The 21155-nt window shown below is 43.6% G+C and overlaps 1 protein-coding gene across 2 annotated transcripts; it reads left to right on the plus strand.

The window, feature by feature from the left end:
• The first annotated feature begins 730 nt into the window (after positions 1 to 730).
• On the plus strand, positions 731 to 19860 carry nipsnap3a (nipsnap homolog 3A (C. elegans)). 2 transcript variants are annotated; one of them, XM_068030683.1, is made up of 7 exons: positions 731 to 1007; positions 1257 to 1367; positions 10393 to 10600; positions 14531 to 14689; positions 15835 to 15984; positions 17140 to 17226; positions 19590 to 19860. In XM_068030683.1, the coding sequence occupies exons 1-7, from the start codon at positions 924 to 926 to the stop codon at positions 19664 to 19666; spliced, it is 876 nt and encodes a 291-aa protein (XP_067886784.1). In that variant the 5' UTR covers positions 731 to 923; the 3' UTR covers positions 19667 to 19860. The 2 variants fall into 2 exon arrangements, with proteins under 2 accessions (XP_067886784.1, XP_067886785.1); XM_068030684.1 differs by lacking the exon at positions 1257 to 1367 and having other exon boundaries at positions 733 to 1007.
• The last annotated feature ends 1295 nt before the right edge of the window (positions 19861 to 21155 follow it).

The raw sequence follows: 21155 nt of genomic DNA on the forward strand, positions 1-21155 counted from the left end.
CAGGTAAAATAAATGATGTGACGTGGGTGGTGACTTTCATAAAATAAGGGAAGCAAAAACATTTTGATTTAAGAAAAATCTTCAATTTAAGTTAATCTGAAGATACTGTAATGGAACTTTGTTTTATTTCTCCTCTGATTAAAGCAGTGTGCCTTTAAAGGCTAAGAGGCACAGTGTGCCACAGCTGCGCTTGTCTCTTAGGCCACAGCATGAGTGAGGAGGTCACATGGTGTAATGTTTCAATTGGACTGTGTGCAGGGACTGGTTGAAACCAGTTTTCAGAGAGATACCAGTGAAGCGTGCTTGCCTTGAAGGAAAAGAAATCTTTCAGCAGAAATTCTACAATGAGCCACAGGCTGTGTTAATTGCCTAAGAAGAAAAGAAAACCTTTTTAAGAGGTAGCAAAAATTATTTTTCTTTACTTCAAGGTTGACTCTCTCTTGACTGATTGTGTTTTCTGGAATTCGCAGTAATGTTTCAACTGAAATGTACAAATTTTAAAATAGATAGTTAATTTGTTGTCTAAAGATACCTGGTTTGGTTTATTTTTATTCTTGGGTGTACTAAAGTGTTTAATTTCTGGTTTGGTGGGAAAGAGAGGTAATTTTAATTCTCAGAACTGATAAGTCATCTCCAAAAATAATACTCATACACCAAAAAATACACAACTAATTCTCGTATTTAAAAGGATTGAAATCCACAAATGCTGTGTGTGTGTCAGTACGGCTTCCGTACGTCGTTCGGGTTGATTTTGGTGGACGATCTCTGCTTTGTTTCGCTTACTGCCCTGCCACTTTGGCGGTTGGAACGCTCAGTCGTGGGCGCTGTGTTCCAAACATTTGTTGCAACATTCCATATCAGTGTCGTTACGTTCGAGTTCGTTGTTGCAACGTTCCAATTCTTGATCTCCGTGTTCCATTGCCATGTACAGCCTGAGGAGTATATTAAGCAGAATCTATGCAGCCGCTCCACGGTCCCTCCTCTTGCCCAGTAATCCGGGACAAAAGGTAAAAAAAAACAATGGCTGTGGGGCTGCAAGAGTCCTTTTTTTGGAGGTCAATCCCTTGCCATTTTGCGATCTTTGACCTCTTGCTTCTTCCTAACCTCGAAACTTGCAATTAATTTCAGCTTCTGTTTTCTCAAGTGAGAATTTTGCATGATCGTGAAATACTTTTCCTAGATAGAATCGGCATATTTTATTTTTTTTTTCAATAGGGTTGACGATTTGTGAAGTTAACATTCAGAATTATTTGTAGGGCCGGGAAAACTTACTCCAATTTGCATGCAGTGAAGCACGTCAGCAATGCTGTTGGAGTAGTGGAGCGGGACCAGCTGCACGTAGCAATTTCTGGGAATCCAAGCCCTTGGTAAGGGATTGTGTCCGAAGAAAACCTTGCACATAAAAGACTCCCTTCAGCCAGGACCAGTGAGTGAGATCAGTTGATGAAAGCTTATAATGCAAACTGGCTGTTTAGTTGCAGAATGTTTTTTTTTAAAAAACATTCTATCCTTCATTATAAATTTTTGTTTTTTTAAAATCAAGTTAAGAGATGTTGAAGTAATGATTTAAAATTTCAAGCAAGTGACAAGTTCAGTGCATTGGGGCCACTTTTAAGGAAAGGGGCAGTTTGGAATGGGCAAGTACAACAACTAAAGAAAAAGGAGCTTGCTTTTAGACAGCTCCTTTCATGACTGCAAAGCATTTTACAACCAATGAAATGTAACTCGTGTAATGGAAAAGCGGCAGCCAATCTGTTCACAGCAAGGTCCCAAAAACAGCAACGGACCAGTTTTAGCAGTAGGAATGACAGTGCCATGCCAGCATTCACCTTCATCACTGCTCTGAAACTGATGGCAACTTCTGTAGTGTGCAGATGCACAATTAAACGGGGAGATCCAGAAATGGCTGTTTTATGATTCTACTGTACCTCCACAGTTTGTGTACTGCTCAAGTTCCTGCAGACTGCAGTCAATTATAACTGACTAGAACTTACATTTTACGTTCCAATATCGCTGTTAAAACACCCTGCAAACGGTGCACTTTGTTAATGAGATGTAACTGTGTTTTTAACGGCATACTGAATCATAACTCCTACTGAACAACCTCTCTGGCTCTGGGAAATAGATTTTATAATTCTGTAGTGCAAGACTTTTCCATTAGTGAAGGAGAATTGGTGCATTTTACTTACTTGGTGCTGCAGCAGAACATCAGCCTGGATTATGTGCTCAGGTCTCTGGAGTGGGACTTGAACCCACAACCTAGTGACTTACAGGCCAGCGTGCTACCAACTGAGCTACAGCTGACACTGAACAGAAATGGATTTGTATAAAGTAAACTGCCTATCTGAAAAGTGACTGCCGCAGTCATTCATAAAATCATAAAATGGTTACAGCACAGAAGGAGGCCATTTCGCCCATCGTGTCTTTGTGGGCTTTTTCCAATGGCATCTCAGCCAGACCCACTCCCCCTGCTCTTTCTCCATAGCCCTGCAATGTTTTTCTCCTCAGCTGCTTGTCCAGCTGCCTTTTTGAAAGCCCCGATTTTGTATCGGCTTGTCAGGTAGTTCGTTCCAGATTCGAACCACTCGCAGTGATTTAAAAAAAAAGTTTTTCCTCATGTTGCTGTTTGTTCGATTGCCAATAACCTTAAATCAGTGTCCCCTAGCTGTCGACTGTCCACCAATGGGAACAATTTCTCTCTCTACTCTATCAAGAGTCCTCGTAATTTTGAACACCTCTATCAAATCTCCTCTCAAACTTCTAAGGGGAACAACCCCAGCTTCTCCAGTCTATCCATGTAACTGAAGTCCCTCATCCCTGAAACCATTCTCCTAATCTTTTTTGCACCCTCTCTAAAGTCTTCACATTCTTCCTGCAGTGTGGTGCCCAGATTTGATGTCCAGGTGAGGCCAAAACTGAGTTTTATACAAGTTCATCATTTTCCTTGCTTTTGTACTCTTTGCCTCTATTGATAAAACCCAGGATCCCGTATGTATTTTCAACCACTTTCTCAACCTGCCTGGCCATCTTCAACTCCAGTCTCCAGATTCATAATGTATATAAAGAAAAGCAGTGGTTCTCGCCCTGACCCCTCGGGAACCCCACTGTATACCTCTTCTCCCGCCCCGCCCCCCCCCAGTCTGAAAAACAACCATTCACCACTATTCTATTTCCTGTTACTTGGCCAACTTCATATCATAACTTCATGCTGTCATTGTCCCTTTTATTCCATGGGCTTCAACTTTGCTGGCAAGCCTATTATATGGCACTTTATCAAATGCCCTTTGAAAGTCTATTTGCACCACATCAACCACATTACCCTTATTAATCATTCCTATTACCCCATCAAAATTTCAATCAAGCTAGATAAAAACAATTTGCATTTAACAATCCGTGCTGCCTTTTTATCGTCCAGTTGTCCAAGTACTGTTAATTTTGTCCTGGATTATTATCTCTAAAAACTTTTGCACCACTGAGGTTAAATTGACTGGCCTGTAGTTGCTGGGTTTATCCTTGCACTTTTTTTTTAAAAAGGGTGTAACATTTTCAATTACACAGTCCTCTGGCACCATCCCTTTCTTTCCTCAGTATACTGGATGCATCCCATCCAGTCCTGGTGACTTATCAACATTAAGTACAAGCAACCTTTCTAATATCTCCTCTATCAATTTTTAGCCCATCTAGTATCTCAGCTACCCCCTCATTCACTATGACTTTGGCAGTGTCATCTTTAGTCAAGACAGATACAAAGTATTCATTTAGTACCTCAGCCATGTGCTCTGCCTCCATGTGTAGATCTCTGTTTTAGTCCCTAATCAATTTGACTCCTCGTCTTACTACTTTTTTACTCCCGAATACTTTTGGATTCCCTTTTATGTTAACTGCCAGTCTCTTCTCATATGCTCTCTTTTTGTCTCTGATTTCCTTTTTCACTTTCCTTCTGAACTTTCTATGTTCAGCCTGGTTCTCACTTGTATTACCATCCTGACATCTGTCAAAGGCCACCTTTTTTTTTGCTTCAGCTTGCTCTCTATCTCTTTTTGTCATCCAGGGAGCTCTGGCTTTGTTTGTTGTACCTTTCCACCATTGTAGGAATGTATCTTGATTGTACCTGAACCATCTCTTTAAAGGCAGCCCATTGTTCCGTTACAGTTTTGCCTGTCAATCTTTGATTCCTACTTACCTGGGACAGGTTCATTCTCACCACACTGAAATTGCCCCACTTCCAATTTAGTATTTTTACTTTGGATTGCTCCTTGTCCTTTTCCATGGCTAACCTATATCTTAAAATACCCTTGAAGTATTTTGTATTTTAATGAGGTCACCTCTCATTCTTCAAAACTCGAGAGAATATAGGCCCAGTTTCCCCAGTTTCTCTTCGTAGGAGAGTCCCGCCATCCTGGGAACAAGTCTGATGAATCTTCATTGCACTTCTTCTATAGCAATAATATTGTTCATAAGGTAAGGGGACCAAAACTGCACACAGTACTCCAGGTCCAGATGTACCTAAAAATGTGGTGCCAACCTGGTGAAACTACAGTACAAGACTACATGCAAGCTAAACAATGAAAACAGCATGTTATAGACTGAGCTAAGCTATCCCACAACTATTGGATCAGATCAAAGCTCTACAGTCCTGCCACATTCAGTCATGACTAACCAGAGGAGGCGGTCCCACGAACATCCCTATCCTCCATAATAGTGGAGCCCAGTATGACAGTGCAATATACAAGGCTGAAGCATTTGCAACCGTCTTCATTCAGAAGTGCCAAGTGGATGTTCCATTTGGGTCTCGTTCTGTGGTCCCCAGTATCATAGATGCCAGTCTTCAGCCAATTTGATTCACTCCACGTGATATCAAGAAGCAGCTGAGTGCAATGAATACAGCAAAGGCTGTGGGCCCTGACAACATTCCAGCTGTAGTACTGAAGACTTGTGCTCCAGAACTAGCAGCGTCCCTAGCCAAGCTGTTCCAGTACAGCTACAACACTGACATTTACCCGACCCTGGAAAATTGCCCTGGTATGTCCCGTCAACCAGAAGCAGGACAAATCCAGCCCAGCCAATTATCACATCGTCAGTCTACTCTTCTTCAGCAAAGTAGCATCCACAGCGCTATTGAGCGGCGCTTACTCACCAGTCCTCTGCTCACCGATGCTTAATTTGCGTTCTGCCAGGACCACTTGGCTCCAGATCTCATTATAGCCTTGGTCCAAACATTGACCAAAGATAAAAGCAAAATACTGCAGATGCTGGAAATCTGAAATAAAAAAAAAGTGCTGGAAATACTCAGCAGGTCTGGTAGCATCTGTGGAGAGAGAAGTAGTTAACATTCAGGTCTGAACAAAAGAGCTGAACTCGAGAGGCGAGGTGAGAGTGACCACCCTTGCCATCGAGGCAGCATTTGACTGAATGTGGCATCAAGGAGCCCTCGCAAAATTAGAAGTCAATGGGAATTGGGGAGGAAAACTCTCCACTAGTTGCAGTCATACTGAGCACAAAGGTTGTTGGAGGCCAATCATCAGTCCCAGGGCACCACTGCCGGAGTTCCTCCAGATAGTGTCCTAGACCCAACCATCTTCAACTGCTTCATCAATGACCTTCCTGCACCATAAGGTCAGAAGTGGGGATTTTCGCTGATTGGACAGTATTCGGTTCCATTCATAACTCCTCCAATAACGAAGCAGTCCAAGTCTGCATGCAGCAAGACCTGGACAGTATTCAAACTTGGCCTGATAAGTGCCCCACAAGTGCTAAGCAATGACGATTTACAACAAGAGAATTTAATCATCTCCCCTTGACATTCAGTGGCATTACCATTGCTGAATCCCCCACTGCCAGCATCCTGGGAGTTACCATTGACCAGAAACTGAACTGGACCAGCCACATAAGTGCTGCGGCTACAAGAGCAGGTCAGAGCTGGGAATTCTGCGGTGAGTAACTCCCCTCCTGTCTCCCCAGTGCCTATCCACCATCTACAAGGCATAAGTCAGGAGTGTGATTGGATACTCTCCACTTGCCTGAATAAGTCCAGCTCCAACAACATCAGGAAACTCAACACCATCCAGGATAAAGCAGCTTGTTTGATCAGCATCCCATCTACAACCTTCAACAATCACTCCCTCCTCCACCGGCGCAGTGACAGCAATATGTACCATCTTCAAGATCGACTTGCCAAGGCTCCTCCAACAGCACCCTCCAAACCTATGACCTCTACCACTAGAAGAACAAGGATAATGGGCACATGAAGACACCACCATCTGCTAGTTCCCTGCAAATCACACACCATCCTGACTTTTAACTATATTGTCGTTCCTTTTCTGTCACTGGGTCAAAATCCTGGAACTCCTCCCTAACTGTGGTTGCACCGACAGCAGATAGACTGCAGTGGTTCAAGAAGGTGGCTCACCACTGCCTTTTCAAGGAAAATTAGGGATGGGTGATAAATGTTGGCATTGCCAGCGATGCGCACATCCCATGAATGAATTTTGAAAACAAAAGTATTTTTCTAAAGAAGCTGTATGTTTGATCCAGTATTTAAACCCATGTCATGTATTTTATTTTAACAACAGGGTAGGCAGTGGTGTAGTGGTATTATCACTGGACTAGTAACCCAGAGACCCAGGGTATTTCTCTGGGGACATGGGTTCGAATCCCACCACAGCAGAAGGTGGAATTTGAATTTAATTAATCTGGAATTAACAAGCTAGTCTAATGATGGCCATGAAACCATTGACGATTGTTGTAAAAACCCATCAGGTTCACTAATGTCCTTTTAGGGAAGTAAATCTGCTCTCCTTACCTGGTCTGGCCTACATGTGACTCCAGACCCACAGCAATGTGGTTAACTCTTACCTGCCCTCTGAAATGGCCCAGCAAGCCACTCAATTGTACCTAACCGCTACAAAGTCAATAAAAAGGAATGAAACCGGACAGACCACGCGGCATCGACCTATGCACCGGAAACGACGACGGCAAACCCAGCCCTGTCGACCCTGCAAAGTCCTCCTTACTAACATCTGGGGGCTTGTGCCAAAGTTGGGAGAGCTGTCCCACAGACTAGACAAGCAACAGCCTGACATAGTCATACTCACGGATTCATACCTTACAGACAATGTCCCAGACACTGCCATCACCATCCCCGGGTATGTCCTGTCCCACTGGCAGGACAGACCCACCAGAGGTGGCGGGACAGTGGTATACAGTAGGGAGGGAGTTGCCCTGGGAGTCCTCAACATCGACTCCGGACCCCATTAGGTCTCATGGCATCAGGTCAAACATGGGCAAGGTAACCTCCTACTAATTACCACCTACCGCCCTCCCTCAGCTGATGACTCCGTACTCCACCGTGTTGAACACCACTTGGAGGAAGCACTGAGGGTGGCAAGGGCACAAAATGTACTCTGGGTGGGGGACTTCAATTTCTATCACCAAGAGTGGCTCGGTAGCACCACTACTGACCAAGCTGGCCGAGTCCTAAAAGACATAGCTGCTAGACTGGGTCTGCGGCAGGTGGTGAGGGAACCAACACGAGGGAAAAACATACTTGACCTTGTCCTCACCAATCTGGCTGCTGCAGATGCTTCTGTCCATGACTATTGGTAGGAGTGACCACCGCACAGTCCTTGTGGAGGCGAAGTCCCGCCTTTACATTGAGGATACTGTCCATCGTGTTGTGTGGCACCATCACCGTGCTAAATGGGATAGATTTCAAACAGATCTAGCAATGCAAAGCTGGGCATCCATGAGGAGCTGTGGGCCATCAGCAGCAACAGAATTGTACTCAACCACAATCTGTAACCTCGTGGCCCGGCATATCCCCCACGTTACCATTACCATCAAACCAGGAGACCAGCCCTGGTTCAATGAAGAGTGCAGGAGGGCATGCCAGGAGCAGCACCAGGCATACCTCAGAATGAGGTGTCAACCTGGTGAAGCTACAACACAGGACTTGCCAAACTGCGTAAGCAGCATGCGATAGACAGAGCTAAGCGATCCCATAACCAACGGATCAGATCGAAGCTCTGCAGTCCTGCCACATCCAGCCGTGGATGGTGGTGGACAATTAAACAACTAACTGGAGGAGGTGGTTCCACAAATATCCCCATCCTCAATGATGGGGGGAGCCCAGCACATCAGTGCGAAAGATAAGGCTGAAGCATTTGCAACAATCTTCAGCCAGAAGTGCCAAGTTGATGATCCATCTCGACCTCCTCCTGAAGTCCCCAGCATCACAGATGCCAGACTTCAGCCAATTCGATTCACTTCCCGTGATATCAAGAAACGACTGAAGGCACTGGATACTGCAAAAGCTATGGGCCCTGACAATATTCCGGCAATAGTACTGAAGATCTGTGCTCCAGAACTTGCCACGCCCCTAGCCAAGCTGTTCCAGTACAGCTACAACACTGGCATCTACCCTGCAATGTGGAAAATTGCCCAGGTATGTCCTGTACACAAAAAGCAGGACAAGTCCAACCCGGCCAATTACCACGCCATCATACTACTCTCAATCATCAGTAAAGTGATGGAAGGTGTCATCAACAGTCCCATCAAGTGGCACTTGCTTCGCAATAACCTGCCCAGTGACGCTCAGTTTGGGTTCCGACAGGGCCACTCAGCTCCTGACCTCATTACGGCCTTGGTTCAAACAGGGACAAAAGAGCTGAACTCGAGGTGAGGTGAGAGTGACTGCCCTTGACATCAAGGCAGCATTTGACCGAGTATGGCATCAAGGAGCCCGAGCAAAACTGAGGTCAATGGGAATCGGGGGAAACCCTCCACTGGCTGGAGTCATACCGAGCGCAAAGGAAGAAGGTTGTGGTTGTTGGAGGTCAATCATCTGAGCTCCAGGACATCACTGCAGGAGTTCCTCAAGGTACTGTCCTAGGCCCAACCATCTTCAGCTGCTTCATCAATGACCTTCCTTCAATCATAAGGTCAGAAGTGGCAATGTTCGCTGATGATTGCACAATGTTCAGCACCATTCGTGACTCCTCAGATACTGAAGCAGCCCGTGTAGAAATGTAGCAAGACCTGGACAATATCCAGGCTTGGGCTGATAAGTGGCAAGTAACATTCGCACCACACAAGTGCCAGGCAATGACCATCTCCAACAAGAAAGAATCTAACCATCTCCCCTTGACATTCAACAGCATTACCATCGCTGAATCCCCCACTATCAACATCCTAGGGGCTACCATTGACCAGAAACTGAACTGGAGTAGCCATATAAATACCATGGCTACAAGAGCAGGTCAGAGGCTAGGAATCCTGAGGCGAGTAACTCACCACCTGATTCCCCAAAGCCTGTCCACCATCTACAAGGCACAAGTCAGGAGTGTGATGGAATACTCTCCACTTGTCTGGATGGGTGCAGCTCCAACAACACTCAAGAAGCTCAACACCATCCAAGACAAAGCAGCCCGCTTGATTGGCACCCCATCTACAAACATTCACTCCCTGCACCACCGACACACAGTGGTAGCAGTGTGTACCATCTACAAGATGCACTGCAGCAATGTACCAAGGCTCCTCAGACAGCACCTTCCAAACCCGCGACCTCTACCAAATAGAAGGACAAGGGCAGCAAATACATGGCAACACCACCGCCTGCAAGTTTCCCTCCAAGTCACACACCAGCCTGACTTGGAACTATATCGCCGTTCCTTCACTGTCGCTGGGTCAAATTCCTGGAACTCCCTTACTAACAGCACTGTGGGTGTACCTACCCCAAATGGATTGCAGTGGTTCAAGAAGGCAACTCACCACCACCTTCTCAAGGGCAATTAGTGATGGGCAATAAGTGCTGGCCCGGCCAGCGTCGCCCACATCCCATGAATGAATTTTAAAAAAATAAAGTGGATGTGGAAAGGATGGTTCTTGTGGGAGAATCTAGAACTGGGGATCGCTGTTTAAAAATAAGGAGTCGCCCATTTAAGACAGATGAGGAGAAATTTAGCACTTCATTGTTCTGTCATTGCTTTTTATTTTGAAGAGGTGTTAGTTAAATCAATAGCATGAGCCAACAAACCTGGTTGGAGACAGCAAAGCTATAAAATCATTTATACGTAACCTTAATGGGCTGGACATACCACCTATATAAACTGTTAATAACCGAATTTATCTTGTAAGCTTGCACAAAAATGATGAGTCTTTCTTCATGAAATTGCGGCTTCTGGGGAAGCGTGAAGCTTAATTAATTTGAGGCCCCTTCACATTGCCAAAATGGTGTGTGTGCATATTGAAGGAACTGTGGAGTTCAGCACAAATGTTGCTTCACGTACAGGTGTTGTAATGGGCAAGAGCCTGTTTGGTGATGACATGAAGGCCTACAATAGAAAAGCCGCATCTGGTCGTTTTCCACATAAATGTGATCCCTTTTTTCTGCAGAGATCTATAGGAACTTCCACAGGAGGCCAGCAGCAAAATGGCACTTTTTATGAATTCCGCACTTACACCTTGCAGCCCGGGAAGGTGGCTGACTTTTTGAAGCTTACAGATGGTAATATCCACCTACGTACAGCCTACTCTGAGCTAATTGGTTACTGGACTGTGGAAATTGGGTGCCTGAATGAAGTCTTTCATATTTGGAAATATGGTAAGAAAAGAAATAATATATTCTCTTTAGTATATTTTTTAATAGCCTGTTTTAATCCATTCAGAAGCAGAAATTGCACTGTCTAAAGGCACAATGGCAAATGTATTGGAACACTGTTGTGCAGAGCGTTGAAGGGGTTGGACCCGAGTGTGTTTCCCGGTCCTTCCCTCTGCTGAGCTCCTAATCTGAAAGATGGTAAGTGGGTGCTCTGGCTTTTTCTTCTTCCCTGTGGGTGGCCTCAAAGTGCTCTGCTCATTCCTGCATGTGTCCTAGTGTCTGGCTGAAGTGGTGTACTTGTGGAGAGTTGGCATCTGTTCCTTTACTGCAGGGCTTGGCTTCGTAAGGTCCGAAAGGAGAAAAAATTAGAGCATAGCTAACCTAATTTCTTAAAGGGATGCCAGTTATGTGGAGAGACTAGAGAAGCTGGGATGATTCTCAGAGCAGGGAAGGTTAAGGGGAGATTATATGAGCGCTTTTGATAAGGTCGATGGGAAGAAACTCTTTCCATTGAGAAGGGTTGGTAACCAGAGTATACACATTTAAAATTCAGAAAAGCTGGGGGTGATGGATGTGGGCAGGCAAAATAATTTTTTTCACTTAGTAAATTGTACCTGGAAAGCACTGCCTGAGAAGGTGATGGAAGCAGATTCAACAGTAACAACTTATATAGCGCCTTTAACTTAATAAAATGTCGCAAGGTGCTTCACAGGAACATTTATAAAACAACATATAACACTGAGCCACATAAGGAGATCTTGGGTCTGATGACCAAAAGCTTGGTCAAAGCGATCTTAAGGAGTGTCTTAAAGGAGGAAAGTGAGGTGGAGAGGTTTAGAGAGGGAATTCCAAAGCTTAGGGCCCGGGCAACTGAAGGCAAGGCCAGCAATGGGGTGAAAAGGACTTGGTGCGAGTTAAGACGCAGGCAGCCGAGTTTTTTATGAGCTCAAATTTACAGAGGCTAGGAAGTGGGCGAGCAGCCAGTGGGAGAGTGTTGGAATAGTCACGTTTTGAGGTAAGAAAGGCATGACTCTGTGTCAGCAGCAGATGAGCTGAGGCAGAGACGAAGTTGGGCGATGTTACTGAAGTGGAAATGGGCAGACTGATCACGTCTATGTGGCCAGAAGTTCATCTGTCAGTCAAATATTGACACAAAGGTTGCAAACAGTCTGATTTTAGTTTCTGACAATTCTCAGGGAGAGGAATGGAGTTGGTCGCTAGGGAATGGACCGAAAACAATAGTCTCAGTTTTCCCAATATTTAATTGGAGGAAATTTCTGCTCCTCCAGTACTGGCCGTCAGATAAAGAGTCTGATAAATTGACACCAGTGGAGGAGTCGAGAGAGGTGGTAGTGAGGTAGAGCTGGGTGTTGTCGGTCTACGTGTGAAAATTAATGCTGTGCTTTCAGATGATGTCACTGAGGGGCAGCATGGAGATGAGAAATCGGAAGGGGCCAAGGATAGATCCTTGGGGACACCAAAGGTAACAGTGCAGGGACAGGAAAGGAAGCCATTGCGAGTGATAATCTGGCTACGATTAAATAAGAATGGAACTGAGCGAGTGCAGTCCCACCCAGATGGCTGACAGTGGAGAGGCCTTAGAGGAGGAGGATGGCAAGGTTAGCTGTACTACTGGCAGCAGACAGGTAGAGAAGAATGAGGAGGGATAATTTACCTTTGTCACAGTCGCATAGGATGTCATTTGTGACTTTGATAAGAACTGTTTTGGTCCTGTGGCAGGGGCAGAAACCTGATTGGAGGGATTCAAACATGGAGTTCCATTGTAACTTTGAAAAGGGAATTGGAGTTCTTGAAAAGTAGTATGCAGGGGAGTGGGATTAATCTTTCAGACAGCAGGCACAGCCAGATTGACTGGCCTCCCTATGTGCTGTTATGCTTGTTTAAATCCAGTCTTTGCTTAATCTTCACAAAGTGTATACTTTTTTAATAAAGCCATTGTTTGTTGTCATTGCACAGTGCTTGCAGGTGAGTGAATTGACTGATCCAGATTTTTTGGCTTGACTGTTTATGGCAGGGGCAATGCAGGTCAAGGAGTTGAGGAAGCTTGATACCTGGTAGTAAGGGTGGTCTGTGGAAAAGCAGAGTTACAGTCAGTAGACATTTCCGGTGTGGATTTCCAGAAGGCATTTGATAAAGTTTTGTAGAAGAGCTAGTAAGAATAAAAGCACACGGAATTGGAGGAAAGCTGGTGATATGGGTTGGTAATTGGTTGGGAGATGGAGACGGAGATTAGGGATAAAGGGAATCTACTCTAATTTGCAGGGTATTGACAGGTGGTGTTCTCCAGGGATCTGTATTGGGGCCTCAGTTTTCCACTGCATATGTTAAGGACTTTTTCTGTTTCATGGGATGTGGCCATCGCTGGCAAGGCAAGTATTTTGTTAACCCATCTCAAATTGCCCTTTACAACTGAGTGGCTTACCAGACCATTTAGGAGGGCAGTTAAGAATCAGCCACATTGCTGTGGGTCTGGAGTTATATTGTAGGCCAGACTAGGTACGGGTTTCCTTCCATAAAGGGCATTTATGAACCAGATGGGTTTTTATGCCAATCGATAGTTTCATAACACCATTACTGAGACAAGCTTTTCAACTCCAAATTTTTATTAATTAATTGTATTTAAATTCCACCAGCTGCCGTGGTGGGATTTGAACCCATGTCCCCAAGGCATTAGCCTGGGCCTTTGGCTTACTAGCCCAGTGACGTTACCACTACGTCACTATCTCCCATTGGATGATGGAATAGAGTTGCATATCTGGATTTGCAGGTAACATCCAGTTAGACATGGCAAGTGTGGAGATAGGAGCCGAAAGTTGTAAAGGGGTATGAACAGATTGAGTGGGCAAAAATGTGGCAGATGGAGTTCAGTGTGGAAAAGTGTGAGGCCATTCACTTTGGATCCATGAATGACAAATCAGAATACTTACTCATTGGCGAGAGTTGAGGAACTGTGTAGGATCAAAGAGGTTTGAGTGTCCATGTGCACAAATCATTAGCTTTTAGTGATGAGAACAAACTTAATCAAAAATCCTCTTCAAATCTTGACTTTATCTCGAGGGAAATTAAACACAAAGGGGAATAAGTGATCCTTCAAATGTGCAGAGTGTTGGTTAGACCCCATCTGGCGTACTGCATTCTGTTTTGGACACCACACATTGAAAAGGATATATTGGCCTTGGAGGGGGTGCAGTGGAGATTCACCAAAATGATACATGAGCTTAAATTGTGAAGACGTGTATTAAGTTTAGACAGTTAGGGCGTTATCTAATTGAAATATTTCACATGATAAAGGAATTCTATGGAGTAGATAAAGATAAATTATTTCCTCTGGTTGGAGAGATATCAAACAAGGAAGTACAATCTTAGAGCTCGGCTCTTTTAAGACAGAAATAAGAAAGCTCTTTTTCACAATGAGTAGCAATTTGGAATTCTCCTGAAAAGTTGTGGTTGCTAGAAAAGTTGGAGCTTTCAAGACTCAGATTTTTGTTAAATAAAAGGATCAAGTGATACAGAGAATAGGTGGAACAATGGAGTCGAGGTACAGATCTGCAGAGATCAAATTGAATGGTGGAACAGGCTCAAGGGGCTGAATGGCCTACTCCTGTTCTTGTGTTCCTAACATTTGAAAGCAAATAGTTTGGGAGTACACTCCAGTGCCTGTTTCAAAAATGGTGTCTCTATGGGCCACACCACTACCTACCATGGAGCTGTAAATAGGGAGCTGGGAAGATTGGAAGATTAGTGCATATTTGTGTGTGTGCTGAGATTTCAATGTGACCGCCAGGTGTAGTATAAACAATGTGATTATATGTAATATTTTATTGCAAGTAGAGGAGGTGTGTGCTATGTGTAAGACTTGTTATATATTGCATGTATGAATAATAGACTACTTAAAAGCATTTTTTTCCTTAGACAGTTACATGGAACGATCAGCAGTACGAGCAGCCCTGACAAAAGATAAAGAGTGGCAACAAAATTATATCTCAAAAATGCTGCCAATGCTTCTCGGTCAAACCAGTGAGATAGTCTACCAGGTGCCATGGGCAAAGTTGAAGGCGCCGCCAAAAAAAGGTAAGCATCTTGATATGACCTCTGTCCTCATTCAGCCTAAGCTAGTTCAAACCTAAGGTCAAAGGTTGATGGCTCAATGATTTATCCAGTTGCACCAGAAAGTTCTTTTTGTTTATCCCCATCTCAATTTTTTTTTTAAAAAAGAGTCAAAAGGGGGAGGAGACAGCCATCAACTATATCAGAGTTTTAACAGTTAGTGTCACTGCAGGCTAATTGGTTAAAGGTTAGATGAGTAGTGACATGATTGCGTCTAACTTGCCGTCTTGAGTCTCGAGTTGCGATGTGAATCAGTTAATTTCATCTGATTTGTGCAAACCAGGTTATGTGATTTAGACATGTCTTAATGTAGTGCATTTTCCAGGAACGTGGAGTGCCCGTTATGCATACTACTGTATCGTCCAATTGTTATAACTGTGTGCATGTATAATACCTGATTCCACAAATTAGATATCAAAAGTAGCTCCAATTCATGTTAGGATGGCTTGGTGTCATGACATGCATTGGCTTGTTGGCTGTATCACCTTACCTTATGCTGTAGGCAACAGAACATTTCCTTGTTGACAACCACTACATTAGGTTGGCACAGGTAGCATTGGATCCACTTTTGAATCAGCAGTGCCACTGAAAATGCATTGATATTCCTCCTATAACCAGTGTATCAGATCTTGGTGTTTATCTGAATTTTATCAGTCGCAGTGGTTAAGTCCAATATTACTCCCTAGTTCAGTGAAGTACCAGTTATTAATCTCTCTTTGAATATCTGTTTACTAAATTCTTCAATAGGCAACTTTTTTTTTTGATGAACTGAACCCTTGAGTATATATTAGACTTGTAGAACCAAGATTCTAGAAAGATGTCTTTTGAAGGGTCATTGTTGAAATCATGGGATGCTCAGACTGTGCCCAGTACTCCAACTGTGAGCTAATTTGGGTCTGTAAAAGTTCAACGTCACCACCTTGATTTGGTACTCCAATTCTCAAGACACAAAACCAAGGACCCCATTTGTATTTTTTTTAAATTATCTGTGGAAACGAACACTCACATGGATTGATTTGGTAGTCTGTTTGTATGGAGCAGCATTTTGGGTAATGCACTGTTTGTGCTTGTTGAATTGTTACCTTTCCAAAGCCTTTAATTCCAAACAGGTATATATGAGTTAACAAGTTACCAGATGGTACCAGGTGGGCCTGTTGTATGGGGAAATGCCTTCCAGAAAGCTGTGAGCGCACATAAAAATGTGGGATATTGCGCACTAATTGGGGTATTCCACAGTGAATTTGGCCAACTCAACAAAGGTAAGACCTGAGTTTTAAACTTCAGACTCTTCAATGGAATAATATTCATTTGAAAGCAGTTTACTCAATATATGTTGTACGTGTATATTTATTCTCATGTATTCCCTTCTGTTAGTTCCCTTAATTCTGTCATTGTGGTTTCTGTAATTCTCAGTTTAGGCCACAAACCTTTCCACTTTGAGATTGGACAGAAACTAGCAATCTTCAGGGTATAATTCAGTCAGACCTGACTGGTGAGGGATGGGAATTGAGGCGACTCTGAGTAAGTTTGTACTCAAATGTTCAACGTTTTGCTGTACTTTAATGCTTCAAGGAGCAAGTCCAAGCTCTGGGGTGTTCAACAGCAGCTTGGCATGTTTTTAACATGGCAAAGCATTGATAAATGTACTTTATAAGGGAAGGGCATTTGGAAGAAAGAGGCGGTGAAAGGTGTGGTTGAAGAGGTAGATTTTGAGGAAGCTTTTGAGTGGAGAGTGAGTTGGCGAGGCAAGGACCATGGCGGGGTGATTGAAGGATCTCACGCCAGTGGAATTTTAATCTTTTAGCTATTTATTCACATTGCAGTAGAAATACAATGTTGAATTTGTGCCAGAACACTTTAAGCAATGAAGTTAGCTCAGGTTAGGTTTACCACTGTGCTGGAGTTATTCTCCCATGTAGCGTCACATCAAAGCAGCAATAAACCAACTGCTTCAAGGAGTCTTGCAGCTCTTCTCTGGCATTCATTTCAGCCGCAACTCCAGATTTTTACAGCAACTTCAGTATCCAAAGAGACTCTGCTTCACAATGAGCACTAAAGTGGCCATGTAAATGCACTTGAAATGGTGAGATTGTCTGTCTACAGGGCATATTGTGTATCTCAAGAATAAACTGCCAAAAGAGGCCAACTTTGGAACATTGATTTTTGATTATGACAGGCCCCAATTTGGGAACTGGTAGCTCAAGAAAGTTTTTGCATCTGCCAACAAAGAAGGTTGAGTACCACACTGTCTAAAAGAAATTATTTATCAAATCTGTTTTTTGAATAGACATTTTGTATGTCTCCCCCAATCCCTCTCCAATTAACGTCATCCAAGTTTCAAAATTCCTATCAATTCTCATTCCTCTTCACCTCCCAGCCAGCATTTGTTCTAACTTGACGTTGTTATCTCACAGTCCATTCCCTCTGGTGGCATGAGGATGGTGATCATCGAGCAGCTGGAAGGCGCCGGGCACACGAGGATGTCCGAGTGGTGGCAGCAGGCAAGGACTTTTTTCTTCCCAGTTGGCATACTGCAAACAAACGTCAAAAACATAAGAACAAAAAGTGCTGGAAAATACTCAGCATATCTGGCAGCATCTGTGGAGAGAAGCAGAGTTAACGTTCCAGGTCAGTAACCTTTCATCCGAACTGGCAAAGATTAGAAATGTATTAGGTTTTAAGCAAATAAAGGGTGGGAAGGGGGGGTGGCAAAAGAGAACAAAAGGGAAGGTGTTGATAGGACATAGGGTCACAGAGAATAACTGACAATGAGGTCATGGGGCAAAGAGTGTGCTAATAGTGTGGTGAAAGACAAAGCGTTAGTGCAGAGAGGGTGTTAAATGATGACAATCAAAGCCCTAGCCAAAGCACAAACATGAATTTAAAAAAAAAAGTGGGCAGGCACATGGTTTAAAAAAAAATTGAATGATGAAACAAACTGTTATGTTTTCCTTAACTGAGGATTCTCCCCCGCTGTGGTTGACAGGGCCCTCAACCATGTCCGGCCCATTTCCCGCAACTATGCCCTCACCCCTTTCCCTCCCTCCCAGAAGTGCGACAGAGTTCCCCTTGTCCTCACTTTCTACCCCACCAGCCTCTATGTCCAAAGGATCATCCTCCGTCACTTCCGCCACGTCCAGCATGATACCATTACCAAACGCATCTTCTCCTCCTCTCCCCTCTCAGCATTCCAAAGGGATTGTTCCCTCTGCGACATCCTGGTCCACTCCATTACCCCGGCACCTCATCCCTTCCCACGGCACCTTCCCATGCAATCGCAGGAGGTGTAATACCTGCCCATTTACCTCCTCTCTCCTCACTATCCAAGGCCCCAAACACTCCTTTTACTTATACTTTTTTTCAATTTAGTACACTGTATTTGTGCTCACAATGCAGTCTCTGCTATTTTGGGGAGACCAAACGCAGATTGGGTGACCGCTTTGAAAAACACCTCCGCTCAGTCTGAAAACATGACCGAGCTTCCTGTCGCTTGCCATTTCAACACACCCCCCTGCTCTCATGCCCACATCTCCGTCCTGGGCTTGTTCCAATGAACATCAACGTAAGCTCAAAGAGCGGCACCTCATTTACCAATGCAGCATGCTACAGCCTACCGGACTGAACGTTGAGTTCAATAATTTCAGAGCATGACTGCCCCCCGCTTTTTTATTTCTGGTTATGCTTTTTATTTATTTTAGTTTTTCAACATTCAATTTTTTTTTTTTTACCATGTGCCTGCCCACTTTTTTCATTTTGTGCTTTTGGCTAGGGCTTTCATTATTTTATTTAACATCCTCTCTGCACTAACACTTTCTTTCAGCACACTATTAACACACTCTTTGCCTTTTCCCCATGACCTCCTTGTCAGTTATTCTCTGTGACCCTATGTTCTATCAACACTTTCCCATTTGTTTTCTTTTGCCCCACCCCTACTTTATTTGCTTAAAACCTATTACATTTCTAACCTTTGCCAGTTCTGATGAAAGGTCACTGACCTGAAACATTAACTTTGCTTCTTTCTCTCAGATGCTGCCAGACTTGCTGAGTATTTTCCAGAACTTTGTTTTCATTTCAGATTTCCAGCATGTGCAGTATTTTGCTTTTATATCAGAGACTTAAGTTTGCATGCAATGACACCTCTGTTTTCAGCCAGAATGGAGATAATTGGAGGTGGGGATAGGACTGACAGCTGGACACGCTGCAAGCAGTCTGTTTAAAAAGAGTGTCAATGAACTACAGCAAACAGAACTCATGACTGAAACTACAGAAAAGTCTACTGTTTTTTTAATCATTCATGGGATGTGTGTGTTGCTGGCTGGGCCAGCATTTATTGCCCATCTCTTGAGAAGGTGGTGGTGAGCTGCCTTCTTGAACCTCTGCAGTCCATGGGAGGTAGGTACACCCACAGTGCTGTTAGGAAGGGAGTTTTAGGATTTAGACCCAGTGACAGTGAAGGAACGGCGATAAAGTTCCAAGTCAGGGTGGTGTGTGACTTGGAGGGGAGCTTGCAGATGGTGGTGTTCCCATGTATTTGCTGCCCTTGTCCTTCCAGTTGGTAGAGGTTGCGGGTTTGGAAGATGCTGTCGAAGGAGCTTGACTCGTTGCTGCAGTGCATCTTGGAGATGATGCACACTGCTGCCACTGTCTGGTGCACACCATAATTTTAATAGTTAAAACTAGAAAATTATGGCTGTGCTTAATATGCAAAATGTTTTTGTTCCTGATTGAATAATTGCATGTTTCAGTGCATACATTTTAATAATGTCTGCCTAATTTAAAATGTATATCATACTCGACACGTGACTGCTGTGATTAAATTTTCAACGTTACAGGATATTAACACCCTCTCTTTTTCTTTTTGCAGTGAGGGATAGTGCCACATATCTGGTATCCCAGAGTAACAAGCTCCTACTTCCAACACCTTATTCACCTCTGCAATAATTCCATGCACTGAAAGCTGATGCTAGTTGTGCTTGCTTGCTTTTTTTTGGCACCTGTGATACGAGCGATGCCTCTGAATTCAAGGGCCCAGCCATGTGGCATGTTGTGAATTGGTGATGGTTGCTTTGGCCAGAGCTAGATTTTATTTGATGCACTTAATAGCTGAACTGGTTGGAATTAAAGATTAACTTTAATCCATTGTGTGCTGAGATCTTTGATTTTTCCATGTGCTTTTTATTAAATTTCTGAACATTTTGCATATTTTCATCCCATGTTATCATTTTTGTTTAGGTTGAATATTTACCACAGAGGCCTCACTGTCAGCCAATGAGTTGGAGGTCGGGCAGGACTTGAGACTCTGAGCTCATGCCTGAAACTGCAGCAAAGTCTCTTTATAATTCTCCAGCAGAATGCAGTGAGTGGAGGATGGTTGCATAATAAAATATCCTGTGCAAAATCAATCAGTTATTTATAGCAGCACAGTCTCCAGGCCTGATGGAGAAATTATCCAATCTCTGTTCTGGCTGGGATTTGTGGTAGTGTGCAAAATCACATGGGGAATAAGTAAACACAGAATAAAACAAAACATTTTGAGAATAACTTATCTTTCAGGCTAATATTCCCATCTAAATAATTGTTGACGTTCTCAATAGTTATTTAAATAAACTTTTAAAATAACTGCTGGGTCAGATAAGTTGTTGCAGTACTGAAATGTTTAAATCTGCAAACCACTTAAAGCACTTTGCATATTGTTCTGAATAGCATATAAAAGTATCAAACTGCATATATATCCAAGACTTGGTCCACTTTGCACTCCAAACTTTGACATAATATTTGAATAAACACAGTGAGGCAAAGGTGGGTACATGGATTTGGGTCACAGATTAGCCATGATCTCATTGGATGGTGAAACAACATGTTTGAAGGGCTAAACGGCCTGCTCTTGTTCCTATTTCCTCTAAGTTGAATGTGATCTGATGAACGGTCTAATGCTAGAAAGATTAGGAAGCTAAATTCTATAGACGCACATCCAGGGGTAAATGCTGGGATGTGCATATTTGATGTGGACACCCCTGGAGTTCAAGGGTCATTCTTAATTGTAATATGCCAAGTGGGTGCCCACACCTGCAGGTGGGGTGGGCTGAGCAGCTTGGGTGATTGGCTGCCCCCACAGCTCAGAAGATTGGTCATCAGTCTGCTGGATGCAAGGGAATCAAAGCAATCAAATCTTTTTAATGAATCTCTGGGGACCTAGGCCTGATCCCAGGGATGGATGCCCAAGGTGGGCTCTATAACTGCCATTCCTGTGGCTGATAAACTTCATACTTGGTGTTATGGCTGCTGCTGTGCTAATTGGTGTTTTCCCAGGCCATACAGAATACTACATGAAATGAATTTGAATCTGGTTTCCAGTTGATGTCAGTCCACTGAACATAACTGTTCCAAATACAGCAATGAATCTTTTGTTACCTCTGGGAGATGTGGGAAA

This window comes from Heterodontus francisci, chromosome 4 (assembly GCF_036365525.1).
Source record: "Heterodontus francisci isolate sHetFra1 chromosome 4, sHetFra1.hap1, whole genome shotgun sequence".
NCBI lineage: Eukaryota > Metazoa > Chordata > Chondrichthyes > Heterodontiformes > Heterodontidae > Heterodontus > Heterodontus francisci.

Coding starts and splice junctions, on each gene's coding strand:
- nipsnap3a (XM_068030683.1), top strand. CDS start 924: ATGTACAGCCTGAGGAGTATATTAAGCAGAATCTATGCAGCCGCTCCA. Junction 14,690..15,834: donor GAAGGCGCCGCCAAAAAAAG/GTAAGCATCTTG, acceptor AATTCCAAACAG/GTATATATGAGTTAACAAGT. Junction 17,227..19,589: donor TGTCCGAGTGGTGGCAGCAG/GCAAGGACTTTT, acceptor TTCTTTTTGCAG/TGAGGGATAGTGCCACATAT.